Source organism: Salvelinus fontinalis, chromosome 11 (genome assembly GCF_029448725.1).
Source record: "Salvelinus fontinalis isolate EN_2023a chromosome 11, ASM2944872v1, whole genome shotgun sequence".
Taxonomy (NCBI): Eukaryota; Metazoa; Chordata; class Actinopteri; order Salmoniformes; family Salmonidae; genus Salvelinus; species Salvelinus fontinalis.
In genome coordinates, this window is record NC_074675.1 from 14,956,164 (window position 1) to 14,970,594 (window position 14,431).

General features: G+C 44.0%; 1 protein-coding gene across 3 annotated transcripts in view; it reads left to right on the forward strand.

Annotated features, from left to right (window-relative positions):
- The window catches only part of LOC129865136 (bridge-like lipid transfer protein family member 3B), a 51,587-nt gene extending 38,455 nt beyond the window's left edge, over positions 1–13,132 (forward strand). For 2 of the 3 annotated variants that reach the window (XM_055937637.1, XM_055937639.1), the window contains 7 exons: positions 954–1,126; positions 2,904–3,054; positions 3,295–3,351; positions 4,671–4,927; positions 4,995–5,103; positions 9,260–9,414; positions 10,297–13,132. In XM_055937637.1, coding sequence (XP_055793612.1) covers positions 954–1,126; positions 2,904–3,054; positions 3,295–3,351; positions 4,671–4,927; positions 4,995–5,103; positions 9,260–9,414; positions 10,297–10,425 — 1,031 coding nt within the window. In that variant the 3' untranslated portion in view covers positions 10,426–13,132. The remainder of the gene's footprint in view (positions 1–953; positions 1,127–2,903; positions 3,055–3,294; positions 3,352–4,670; positions 4,928–4,994; positions 5,104–9,259; positions 9,415–10,296) is intronic. The other variant, XM_055937638.1, reaches the window with a different exon arrangement.
- Positions 13,133–14,431: the final 1,299 nt, after the last annotated feature.

Sequence of the window (14,431 nt, forward strand, 5' to 3'; positions counted from 1 at the left end):
CAATGACAACAAGCTCAGTCAGATGAGGCTGTGACACACCGCCCCAGACCATGACGGACCCTCCACCTCCAAATCAATCCCGCTCCAGATTACAGGCCTCGGTGTAATGCTCATTCCTTTGACGATAATCTGACCATCAACCCATGGTGAGACAAAACCGTGACTCCTCAGTGAAGAGCACTTTTTGCCAGTCCTGTCTGGTCCAGAGACTCTGGGTTTGTGCCCATAAGCGACGTTGTTGCCGATGATGTCTGGTGAGGACCTGCCTTACAATAGGCCTACAAGCCCTCAGTCCAGCCTCTCTCAGCCTATTGTCTAAGTCTGAGCACTGATGGCGGGATTGTGCGTTCCTAGTGTAACTTGGGCAGTTGTTGTTGCCATCCTGTAACTGTCCTGCAGGTGTGATGTTCGGATGTACCAATCCTGTGCAGGTGTTATACGTTGTCTGCCACGATCAGCTGTTCGTCCTGTCTTCCTGTAGCGCTGTATTAGGCGTCTCACAGTACGAACATTGCAATTTATTGCCCTGGCCACATCTGCGGACCTCATGCCTCGCTCGCATTCCTAAGGAATGTTCATGCAGATGAGCAGGGACCCAGGGCATCTTTCTTTTGGTGTTTTTCAGAGTCAGTAGAAAGGTCTCGTTAGTGTCCTAAGTTTTTATAATTTTGACCTTAATTGCCTACCGTCTGTAAGCTGTTAGTGTCTTAACGACCGTTCCACAGGTGCGTGTTCATTAATTGTTTATGGTTCATTGAACAAGCATGGGAAACAGTGTTTAAACCCTTTACAATGAAGATCTGTGAAGTTATTTGGAATTTTACGAATTATCTTTGAAAGACAGGGTCCTGAAAAAGGGACGTTTCTTTTTTTTGCTGAGTTTAGTTTTGTGTCTGGTTTTTATCAATGTATTGGTAGCAGACAACCAATTTTAATTATTTCTGTGTCCACAGACGACGTGTCCATCTCAGGCTTTAAGGATGTGGTGAGGGAGCAGAGTGCCACAGAAATTGCCAAGGAGGCAGCAGCAGTAGCGGCCATGGTCACAGGGGAGCAGGACGGTGCTGGCTCACCAGATACTGTCAGTGCCACCTCCCAGAGCATCGACGAACCCACCAAAGACATGGTAATACACACATGCACAGGAAATGTATGCTCACATTCAGGCATTGACACATGAACAGACACCGTGCTGTACACACACATGCATACACGCACACTATACAATGCATTCGGAAAGCTTTCAGACCCCTTGACTTTTCCCACGTTTTGTTACGTTACAGCCTTGTTATAAAATTGATTAAATTGTCCCCCCTCCCCCTCATCAATACCACATAATGACAGAGCAAAAACAGGTTTAGAATTTTTTGCAAATGTATTAAAAATAAACTGATTTACATAAGTATTTAGACCCATTACTCAGTACCTTTGGCAGCGATTACAGCCTCGAGTCTTCTTAGGTGTGACGCTACAAGCTTGACACACCTGTATTTGGTGAGTTTCTAACATTCTCTGCAGATCCTCTCAAGCTCTGTCAGGTTGAACAGGGATTGTCACTGCACAGCTATTTTCAGGTCTCTCCAGAGATGTTCGATCGGGTTCAAGTCCGGGCTGTGGCTGGGCCATTCAAGGACATTGAGACTTGTCCCGAAGCCACTCCTGTGTTTTCTTGGCTGTGTGCTTAAGGTCGTTGTCCTGTTGGAAGGTGAACCTTTGCCCCAGTCTGAGAACTTGCTCCAGAGCACTCAGGACTCCATCAAGGATCTCTTTGCACTTTGCTCTGTTCATCTTTGCCTTGATCCTGACAAGTTTCCCAGTCCATGCTGCTGAAAAACATCCCCACAGCATGATGCTGCCACAAACATGCTTCACTGTAGGGATGGTGCCAGGTTTCCTCCAGATGTGACGCTTAGCAGTCAGGCCAAGGAGTTCAATCTTGGTTTCATCAGACCAGAGAATCTTTAGGTGCCTTTTGACAAACTTTAACCGGGCTGTCATATGCCTTTTACTGAGTGGCTTCCGTCTGGCCACTCTACCAAAAAGGCCTGATTGGTGGAGTGCTGCAGAGATGGTTGTCCTTCTGGAAGGTTATCCCATCTCCACAGAGGAACTCTGGGTTCTTTGTCACCTCCCTGACCAAGGCCCTTCTCCCCCGATTCCTCAGTTTGGCCGTGCGCCTATTTCTAGGAAGAGTCTTGGTTGTTCCAAACTTCTTCTATTTAAGAATGATGGTGGCCACTGTGTGCTCGGGGACCTTCAATGATGTAGAACTGTTTTGGTAGCCTTCCCCAGATCTGTGCCTCGACACAATCCTGTCTCGGAGCTCTACGGACAATCCCTTCGACCTCATGGCTTGGTTTTTGCTCTGACATGCACTGTCAAATGTGGGACCTTATATAGACAGGTGTGTGCCTTGCCAAAATCATGTTCAATCAATTAAATTTACCACAGGTGGACTCCAAGTTGTAGAAACATCTCAAGGATGATCAATGGAAACAGGATGCGCCTGAGCACCTGAGTCTCATAGCAAAAGTTCTGAATACCTATGTAAATAAAGTATTTGTTTTTTATGTCTTATACATTTGCAAACAATTCTAAAAACCTTTTTTCTCTTTGTCATGAGGTATTGTGTGTAGATTGAAAATGTTTTATTTAATCCATTTTAGAACAAGGCTGTAACGTAACTAAATGTGGAAAGTCAAGGGGTCTGAATACTTTCCGAAAGCACTGTACATACATATATATATACACACACACACATGCATGAGTACACATGAGCATTTTTCATTTCCTGAATTAATTTTACCCCGCTTTCTGAATTGATTGAATTAACTTACATTTTTATTCATTTTAGCAGACTCTCTTATCCAACTTAATGCCTCCCTCCCTCTCTCTCTCCCCAGGTGTCGGTGCTGGTGCTGAAGGTGCAGTGTGTGTGTGGGGGGATGGAAGTGCGAGGGGAGAGCACAGCTGTGTCTCTGGAGGTGGGCTGCGTCAGACCCACACAGCTGGGAAACGTCAGCCTCCGACAATACCTCAGCAACCGCAGCCTGGGTGAAGACACACACAGACGCATGCGTAGACACACAAATGTATACGCATACATACATACATACATACATACATACATACATACATACATACATACATGTGGGCTAGTACACACATACTGCAGTCACACACGCGCACACACTGCAGTTTTGCTATTCCCCATTCTCTTGGAGTACTATCTATAGCTGGGTTAAGGCCACACACTCCCAATTGACTTGGTTTACCCTTCCATAACTCTTGCAGGTATGGTACCCACTGCTCAGGGCAGCACTATTGTACCCCCTGCCCCAGGCAGCGAAGGTATGTGTGTGTGTGTGTGTGCAACATAAGCATGGGTAGGCAAACGCAAGCTTGCACACAAGTGCTACTACCTGTTTGTGTGTTTTAGTGTCTCTGATTTCATCATTGGTATGAAATGACAGATAGTAATTTGTATTTTTGCTCCACCAAGCATGCTACACACGTTTGATTTACTATCTTTGTGGGGACCAAACAATTGATTCCCATTCAAAATTCTATTTTCCCTAAGCACAAACCCCCAAACCTAACCCTAATTGTAGCCCTGGACCTAACCCCTAAGCCTATAAATAGTATTTTTCCTTGTGGGGATTGGCAAAATGTCCACACGATTTTCCTTGTTTTACTATCCTGGTGAGGACTTCTGGTTCCCACAAGGATAGTAAAAAAATACACAATGTGTGACTGCAGTGTGTGTGACTGTAATGTGTGTCTCAAGGGTGTGTGACTGCAGTGTATGTCTCAAGGGGTGTGTGTGTCTAACTGCTGCAGTGAGACGGTGCATTAGCACTAATGGGGGTTTTGCTCCCATTACCAGCTACATTAAACCCAGTGTCGGTATGTGTTTTTGTGGCAACACAGGTTGTGTGCATGTGTGTCTCCAGCATGTCACCTCCAATGTGTGTGAATATTTAAGAGGGGTTGTTGAGGTCCATATTTACCCTCCAGTACTATGAGGCAGTGCTCGCTCGCGCTGCCTCCTCCCTCTTTCACAGAAGAGTAATCCCCATCTCTCTCTCCCTCAGCTCAGCCTCCTCCCTCTTTCACAGAAGTGTAATCCCCATCTCTCTCCTTCACTACCCCTCTCTCTCGCGCGCTCTCCTTTCCTACCCCGCTCTATATGTCTCGCTCTCCTTCTCTATCACTTTCTCACTATTTCTGTTTTTACCTCTTACCTTCTCTCACGTCTGCCATTTCCTCCCTCCATCTCTCCTTCCTTCCTTACTGAGGCAGTGACCGATGCATTGTCGTTATATTAAAATGTGTGTCTGCGTGCAGCTGCTGTGGCACTTTACTGGCCTTTAAATAGTTTTATGGGATTAGTACCCCCACCCCCCAGAAGGACTCTTGCTTTACAAATTAGTCACCTTAAAAATGGATTCATAGACTGGCGTCAGCAGTAAGGCAATGTCTGGTTGTATGCCTGTCAAGCGGCCATCGCTGAGCCTTTTCTTTGAGTTGTGGTTGCAGTGATTCTGTTTGTATTGCAGCCAATCTATGCCTTCTCTTTTTAATGGGAATTAATTGATCACTGCCTGATTATTGATGTTCTCATTTTCTCTCCTCCCACTCCCCTCTCTCCTTCCTCTTTCCCTCGCTAGGTGGTGGTCTGGAGGCCAATTCAGACAGGACCACCCATCTCCCGGAGGTCAGGGCTCGGCTGGAGAGCGGGCCCTGTGCTGCTACCCACTCCCCCCTGGCCGAGACCAACGGTTTCCTCCAGATGCGTCTCCACGGCTACCGGGCCAGCTTCCTCATGTCGTCGCTAAGGAACCTGGCTCACTTCCTGGAGGATGACTCCGCCCCCCAGGTCCTCCCGATGGAGATTAGTGTCAGGGACACACACATCGACCTGAAGGTGGGGATGAACACACACACACACACAAATTAACCACAGACACATTAACCTCTGTCCCCCTCTGCAGGATGATGGTCTCCGTGACAACCCATCTGACCCTGATCCCACCCCCATTACCCTGCACATCGCCAACCTGCTCATCCACAGGACCGACGATGGAGCCTTCTCTATAGGGGGTGAGACACACACACTGTCTCACTCACATATATATATATATATATATATATATACACACACACACTGCCTCACACATACACACACACTGCCTCACTCATATACAGTTGAAGTCGGAAGTTAACATACATCGTAGCCAAATACATTTAAACTCAGTTTTTCACAATTCCTGACATTTAATCCAAGAAAAAATTCCCTATTTTAGGTCAGTTAGGATCACCACTTTATTTTAACAATGCGAAATGTCAGAATAATAGGTGAGAGAATTATTTATTTCAGTTTTTATTTCTTTCATCACATTCCCAGTGGGTCAGAAGTTTACATAACCAATTAGTATTTGGTAGCATTGCCTTTACATTTTTTTTAAACTTGGGTCAAACGTTTCGGGTTGCCTTTCACAAGCTTCCCACAAGAAGTTGGGTGAATTTTGGCCCATTGCTCTTGACAGAGCTGGTGTATCTGAGTTAGGTTTGTAGGCCTCCTTGCTCGCACACGCCTTTTCAGTTCTTCCCACAAATTTTCTATAGGATTGAGGTCAGGGCTTTGTGATGGCCACTCCAATACCTTGACTTTGTTGTTCTTAAGCCATTTTGCCACAACTTTGGAAGTATGCTTGGGGTCATTGTCCATTTGGAAGACCCATTTGCGACCAAGCTTTAACTTCCTGACTGATGTCTTGAGATGTTGCTTCAATATATCCACATAATTTTCCATACTCATGATACCATCTATTTGGTGAAGTGCACCAGTCCCTCCTGCAGTAAAGCACCACCACAACATGATCCTGCCACCCCCGTGCTTCACGGTTGGGATGGTGTTCTTCAGCTTGCAAGCGTCCCCCTTTTTCCTCCAAACATAACGATGGTCATTATGGCCAAACAGTTCTATTTTTGTTTCCTCCGACCAGAGGACATTTCTCCAAAAAGTACGATCTTTGTTCCCATGTGCAGTTGCAAACCGTAGTCTGGCTTTTTTATGGCAGTTTTGGAGCAGTGGCTTCTTCCTTCCTTGCTGAGGTTATATCGATATAGGACTCTTTTTACTGTGGATATAGATACTTTTGTACCTGTTTCCTCCAGCATCTTCACAAAGTCCTTTGCTGTTGTTGTGGGATTGATTTGCACTTTTCGCACAAAAGTACGTTCATCTCTAGGAGACCGAACACGTCTCCTTCCTGAGCGGTATGACGGCTTCGTGGTCCCATGGTGTTTGTACAGATGAACGTGGTACCTTCAGGCGTTTGGAAATTGCTCACAAGGATGAACCAGACTTGTGGAGGTCTACAATTCTTTTTTTGAGGTCTTGGCTGATTTCTTTTGATTTCCCCATAATGTCAAGCAAAGAGGCACTGAGCTAGAAGGTAGGCCTTGAAATACATCTACAGGTAGGCCTTGAAATACATCCACAGGTACACCTCCAATTGACTCAAATGATGTCAATTAGCCTATCAGAAGCTTCTAACATCATGATATCATTTTCTGGAATTTTCCAAGCTGTTTAAAGGCACAGTCAACTTGGTGTATGTAAACTTCTGACCCACTGGAAATGTGATACAGTGAAATAATCTCTCTAAACAATTGTTGGAAAAATTACTTGTCATGCACAAAGTAGATGTCCTAACCGACTTGCCAAAACTATAGTTTGTTAGCATCCCACATATCCTAGAGAAGTTAACGTCCCACTTGGCCAAAAGCCAGTAAAAATGCAGAGTGCCAAATTCAAATATATTACTATAAAAATCAAACTCATGAAATCACACATGAAAGACACCAAATTTAAAGCTACACTTGTTGTGAATCCAGCCAACATGTCTGACTTCAAAAAGGTTTTACGGCGAAAGCACACCAAACGATTGTTAGGTCAGTAGATGGCCACAGAAAAACACAGCCATTTTTCCAGCCAAAGAGAGGAGTAACAAAAAGCAGAAATAGAGATGAAGATCATCAAAGGTTAGTGATTAATTTTATCAGATGACACTCATAGGACTTCATGTTACACAATACATGTATGTTTTGTTCGGTAAAGTTAATATTTATATCCAAAAATCTGAGTTTAGGCGGGACGCTAGTGTCTCACTTGGCAAAAAGCCAGAGAAAATGCAGAGCTTCAAATTAAAGAAAATTACTATCAAAATAAAACTTTCATTAAATCACACATGAAAGTTACCAAATTAAAGCTACACTGGTTGTGAATCCAGCCAACGTATCAGAATTCAAATAGGCTTTTCGGCGAAAGTAAACGAGGCTATTATCTGAGTTAGCACCATTGTAAACAGAGAATTAAGCATATTTCAACCCTGCAGGCGCGACACAAAACGCAGAAATAAAAATATAATTCATGCCTTACCTTTGACGAGCTTCTGTTGTTGGCACTCCAATATGTCCCATAAACATCACAAATGGTCCTTTTGTTCGATTAATTCTGTCGATATATATCCAAAATGTCCATTTTATTTGGCGCGTTTGATCCAGAAAAACACCGCTTCCAAATTGCTCAAACGTGACTACAAAATATCTCAAAGATTACCTGTAAACTTTGCCAAAAAATGTCAAACTACTTTTGTAATACAACTTTAGGTATTTTTTTATGTTAATAATCGATATAATTGAAGACGGGATGATCTGTGTTCAATACAGGATTAAAACCAACTATAGCCAGCTTTCTGCTCACGCGCTTCTATCTAACAGGACACTTAATGTGACTCTCGTTCAAGATGGCCGTACTTCTTCATTACACAAAGGAATAACCTCAACCAATTTCTCAAGACTGTTGACATCCAGTAGAAGCGGTAGGAACTGCAAGCAGGTCAATGAAAACCCATTGAAAAGAGAGTGACCGAAAAAATAAAATCTGAATGGTTTGTCCTTGAGGTTTCGCCTGCTAAATAAGTTCTGTTATACTCACAGACATGATCCAAACAGTTTTAGAAACTTCAGAATGTTTTCTATCCAAATCTACTAATAATATGCATATCTTATCTTCTGGGGATGAGTAGCTGGCAGTTGAATTTGGGTATGCTTTTCATCCAAACGTGAAAATGCTGCCCCCTATCCTAGAGAAGTTAACAAGAAATTTGTGGAGTGGTTGAAACGCTTAGGTTGGAGTCATTAAAACAAGTTTATGTAAACTTTCGACTTCAACTGTATATACAGTCGTGGCCAAAAGTTTTGAGAATATCACAAATATTAATTTTCAGTCTGCTGCCTCAGTGTCTTTAGATATTTGTTAGATGTTACTATGGAATACTGAAGTATATTTACAAGCATTTCATAAGTGTCAAAGGCTTTTATTGACAATTACATGAAGTTGATGCAAAGAGTCAATATTTGCAGTGTTGACCCTTCTTTTTCAAGACCTCTGCAATCCGCCCTGGCATGCTGTCAATTAACTTCTGGGCCACATCCTGACTGATGGCAGCCCATTCTAGCATAATCAATGCTTGGAGTTTGTCAGAATTTGTGGGGTTTTGTTTGTCCACCCCGCCTCTTGAGGATTGACCACAAGTTCTCAATGGGTTTCAGGTCTGGGGAGAACAATGATTCCAAGCACCATCCTCCTTTTGAAGCTTCCAGTCTGTTATTTGAACTCAATCAGCATGACAGAGTGATCTCCAGCCTTGTCCTCGTCAACACTCACACCTGTGTTAATGAGAGAATCACTGACATGTCAGCTGGTCCTTTTGTGGCAGGGCTGAAATGCAGTGGAAATGTTTTTGGGGGATTCAGTTCATTTGCATGGCAAAGAGGGACTTTGCAATTCATCTGATCACTCTTCATAACATTCTGGAGTATATGCAAATTGCCATCATACAAACTGAGGAGGCAGACTTTGTCACTCAACTTTTGGCCACGACTCTACACACACACACACACACACACACACACACACACACACACACACACACAGCCTCACTCTCTCACACACACGCACAGTCTCATACATTGAATCATACATACACACAGTACCTCACACATTCAGTCACACACACACTGCCTCACACATTCAGTCACACACACACTGCCTCACTCATTCACTCATACACAAACACACACTGCCTCCTGCACCCTCCGCACCAACACGTCTCATTTCATCATCATACAATGACATGCCTTTCAAGTTTATTTCTACCTTTTACCCCCCCCCTCTCTGTTGTCACAGTGGAAAATGCATCTGAGGCGGGGCCTAAGAAAGAAGTCCAATTGATTGACAGCGGTCTGTCTCCAGTCCCTGAGAGTGTGGTCAACAGCACTCCCAAGGCCACACAGACCCCCAGCCCTCCTAGCCCTAGCACAACCCCCTCCAACAAAGAGCAGGTGAGTAGTCCACACACACACCACCCACTCATCCAGGGCCTAAAATGAACACCCGCCACCAGCCAAATGAGGGTCGATTTTGGAATTGGCAGGTAAGAATGTCTATTTACACCAGCCATGTTGGCGGGGGGTCAGGGCTCCACAGTGCGAGCATTTCACTCTCATTTGTGAATAAAAATAGGCAAGTATGATCACATGTTAAATAAACACTGCAAATTATCAAATTATTTCTACCTTTTTATTTCATAGCTTGTAAATTAATCGCACAAAGTCAAAACTGCCAATCCTATTTAGCCTATTCCACTTTGCGCTGCAACACTGCGCATGTGAAGAGCTGAGTGAAATATACATTTTTAGAAGCGCTGCGCACAGGCATAAAAGTTGGTCAAATTTACTTGAAACAAAAGTCTACTGCAGTGAGACGACATGTTTCTCGGCTATTTACATTGTTTTATTCACAAGCTAGGTTGTTTTTCTATGTTTGAGTATCAACTGCTCGGGAAGCGAAGATGACGCTTCTACTAGTCAGACTCAATCTCACAGCCACAAACATGACTGGAGTATCGTTACCATGGTAACCCCTGGCCCTTAAAGGGGCAGGTGAAAATCTTTGTCTCATCTGATATTTTGTGTGTGTATTCAAGTCACAAATTCAATTAAACATTATACCACATTACTTCTTTCTAGTAATGCATTTGTTTTGGATACATTACAAACCACGCTTTTGTTTTTATTTGGTGTAATTTTAGCGGGGGGGAAATATTTTGGCTGGTAAAAAATCTGGCTGGCTGGTGGACCAAAAATAAAATGTTATGCCCTGCACTCTTTCATAGGAATTTAACCAACACGTTCATCAACACCCTCTCTTCTGTTTACCCCTAGCTGCTGATAGAGGAGAACGAATGTTTGAAACTGGAGCTCTCCAAAGCCAAGATGGCTCTAGCTGAGGCCCAAATGGAGAAGGACTCCCTGTTGCACCGCATGAAGAGTCTCAAAGTGAACAGCAGCTAGGGTAGGCCAACAGAGGCCCAGTGACCACCAATTTGCAGTGCTGCATATCACCACTGGGGGGAAGCAGAGAGGGGGTGCTGGATACTGGAGCTACTTGATCTAGCATCACACAAGTATTATTCACGCATCAGCCAGGTCATTCAAGCCTGTTCTTATAGGGGGCTGGTCGCCTAAGAACTAGACCACACACACACACACACACACACACACACACACAGTCCATGAAGTCTACTCCTTAACACACACACGCAGTCCCTGAAAACCAGAGAGGGGGGCTACTTTTTCACTTCAGCCCACCTACCACCCTCATCCCTACCCCCAGTAGAGGAACTGGAGAGTGGACCGTGTTAGACTTTCATCCCCTCCTCGATACAGTGCTGCCGTGTCATCCCTGGGCTGGGACTAGGACTGTAGTACACATGCTTATTTTACATGATTGTTGTGCTTGTTTTGAGTTGCTCTCTTTATGCAGTAAGTTAGTGTTCAGTCTCTCCAGTAATCCGACTCTGCAAGCCAGAGCAGCCTCCTAAATATGGGAGGGATGAAGGGGAGAGGGATGGGACGAATCTAAATTAAACAGCCCTCAAGTGGAATGGAATGGCTAGGGAGGTGTGGTGGGAGTCCTGAATGTTAGTCTCAGGGGGAAAAGTTGCCCTCCCCGAATTGATACCTTAAATAGGAGAAACAACTTTATCAAGCATATTTGAGGAGCATATGTAATATGACCTTTTATGGGAGGGGCTTGCCTGGTTGGGTGGGGTGAGACACTGAATGTCATATCTTTGGAGGAATGTTTTAAAAAGAGACTTATTTTGCACTGCGCTGAAACAGAACATGTCATTTGGTGCTTATGATTTTTTTGTATCTAGCGCTGAACCAATTGTATTTGGAGTGTGTATGGTAATGTACTTATGATGGGCAAAGCGTACACAATGTTTTCTACAGAATTCGGAAATGATTGTGCAGTGTGTGTGTTTTCAACATGTATTTGTCATGTAACTAAAACAAGCATTTCATTTAATTGAAAAGGAAAATATATAATTATATATTTTCACATTTACTTTTCTTCCATTCCATCTAGTTGATGTCCACAATGCCCATAATGTCCCATTGCACTGTTCCCCCCCCCCCCCCCTATTTTTCTACATGTAAATAGCTAGTTGTGTGTCCAGCACTTTTGAACTACATTCACTGTAAATACGATCCCTGTACGAAAGCATCATCCAATCCAGTTGAACACTATCCTATCATCTCTCGATCATCCAATGAGTGGAAAGAACACTAATATGGAGAGCAAGTTACCATCTCTATTCTCCTGAGGATAAAGCCTGGGGTCTATTCATTATTCGGATTCCTTTACAAAATGTATTTTCTGTTCAAAACGTTTTGCAACTAAAAACATTTACTCCAATTGGAAAACATTTTGCAACGATTGGACAAATTCAGGTAGGCCCCCCCTCGTTGGTTCAGTTTGCGTTGTTTGCTTCCGTTTAGTTCCTAGAGTAAATGGTTTCCGTTGCAAAACTTTTTTTGCAAAGGTCTGCGACTAATGAACACAGCTCTCGCCTAGCCTCTGCCGAGCCCAACACCGGACGATCCGGTTTTAAGGGGAAATGGAAAGAGCCTGTGACGCGACTTCCACTTTTGGACATTAACAAGGTAACGCTCCATCTCCTCCACATGTACTGGATTGGTTGAATGGTGCAGAAGAGAACCTCCTGACCCCCCCCCCCCCCCCCCTTCTCGTTAAGGATCTAGTTTCAGGCGTTTATTTTACGCCTGCTATGTTAGGTAACTCCGCCCAATGCAGGAGGGGAACCGCAGGCTTGTGCTTTTCTGTGCGTGCATTCTATATTTGCAGTTTTTCACCCACGTGAAGTCGTGCCCATATTTGCTGCTCCATGCTTGTCTGTTTGGGGGAGTGTTGTAGAATAGAGCTTTATTTCCCCTTTGGAGCATGCTTTTGGCTCACAAAGAATTGTCAGAAGGCAGTTCTGTCTAAAGCATCACGTCTTACACAGGGACGTTTCCAGTACTAGCATGAGATTTGCTGACAGATTACAATGGCTTGCCTCTCTCTTTAAAGGTGTAGTCTGCAGGTTCTCTGTCTTGTATGGCAATGAGATCAAGTAAAAACACAACTACCCTAAAACAAGACCGAAGAAGGATAAAGTAGTTCTGTTTACACCAACTATGGCAACTGGTCTTTCTTTGGTTTTCACTGGCAGGCTCACTCGAATGACCCCATCCTAGTCCTTCAAAAAGGGCACAGATTGGGAATACATCATTTTCCTACTTTAAAGTCCTTAACTATCCAAATTGTGGACCTAGCTCAGCCTAGGCCTAGTTCAGTCCAGCTGAATGTCTTTCCAAGCTGCGCTGTCCTCTCTCCCCAGCTCTCTCTGCCTTGATACGATGCCGGTTCATTTACCTGCTCAACACTGACAAGACTTGAATGGCTGTTAGGATTTGAATGCTTGATTGTACTTTAAAGGCTGCCCTCCCCGGAGTTAACTTTCTCATCCACTTTCTGGTCCGAACAGACCCGCCCCCTCATTACAATAGCTCCTCCCTTGACCTGCTCAGCCGCTCCTCTCCTGGGAGCTCCGCCTCCTGAGAACCTGTGCACAAAAAGAAAATGATTTGTAATATTTGTCTGTCGAAGCTGCTGAGCTATTGATGAAAATAAAAAGGTATCCAATAAATATCCGCTGTCATACTGTTCTACTTGACTTCCTTGCACTAGCACCTTGCACTTGTCTGTTCTTACTAGCAATGATTATGCTGATAGCTTCTCTATTGAGGGAACTTTTACTTACAATGATTGTGATGTAGTTGTTTTACCTATCTACATTAAAGGGCATTTCCAACCTCATTTTCATTGTCTTCAGCACAATACCAGTGTCTGCATATGTGAATGGTGCATTTCTATGTTTTGTAGAGAGAAAAATATATAAGGTTAAAGTTCTGCCCAATTACATCAGAAGTAAATACATTTTAAAAACGTGTAGACAGGTATGTTGATTGCAATGAATATGAGGTTAAAGTGGCGGAATAGCCCTTTTTAAGTTGAATTCACTAAGTCCCTCTGGGGGGGAAAGTATCAGATAAATGATCAAAATGTAAATCTTATGAAACATGGTGCACACTCACGATCATCTGCCTATCTACTGAATTGTGGGGGGTTTATACCTGGTGTATCTGGCCAAGGGAACTTCCACCAGTCCACTAACGGGAGAGAGCAAACACTTCTATGGGAGGAGTGGATAGAGGAAGCCTACCAAAGGAAGTTGCTGAAAGTATCAGACATTGACAAGGGATTGAAGACCAAGTGTCTACCAGTGGAGGGCACCACTGAAGGGCACTGAGGAGTAAAGGGAACACAGCGAAAGGTTTGCCACATAGATAGACAGGAGGCAAGGCTCATTCTCAATACGTATTCGTGACTCTTCACATCCTAGGCCAGGAGTAATCAAATCCTAACCTGGTAGTCCAGAGTGCTGCTGTTTCTTTGTTCTACCGGATAATTAATTGCACCACCTGGTGTCCCAGGTCTAGAGGAGAAAAAAGCAGTGGAACTGGCTTAGAGGTCCAGATTTAAATTTGAGGGTTCTAGAGTATCGCCTGGCCTCATTCTCAAACGTATTTAAGAGGATGGTCCAAGATCCCTCCAGTGTTTTTTTGAAAAGGAATTGAGGAAAGATTAACTGAAAAAGAGCCAGAGAAGGCATCTCAATGGCTCTGGCTTAAGTGGAAGGAGCAGTGGACGAGCTACCTGGCTCAGATCTGGCCAGATCAACACGATGGGCGCACCCTTCAGAAGGTGTAGTGAACAGAACCGAAACACCTTATGAAGTGGGGACATCCCCTGATGAGCGAAAAGCAACAGAAACCACTGTCTGCAGATCAAAATAATGGCCCTGTGATGTCGGCCATATTAAATGTGCTAGACTGCTTATAGTTAATTGTGGTCAGGTCTTTCGGATCTGAGTAGTCAAGGAGCGGA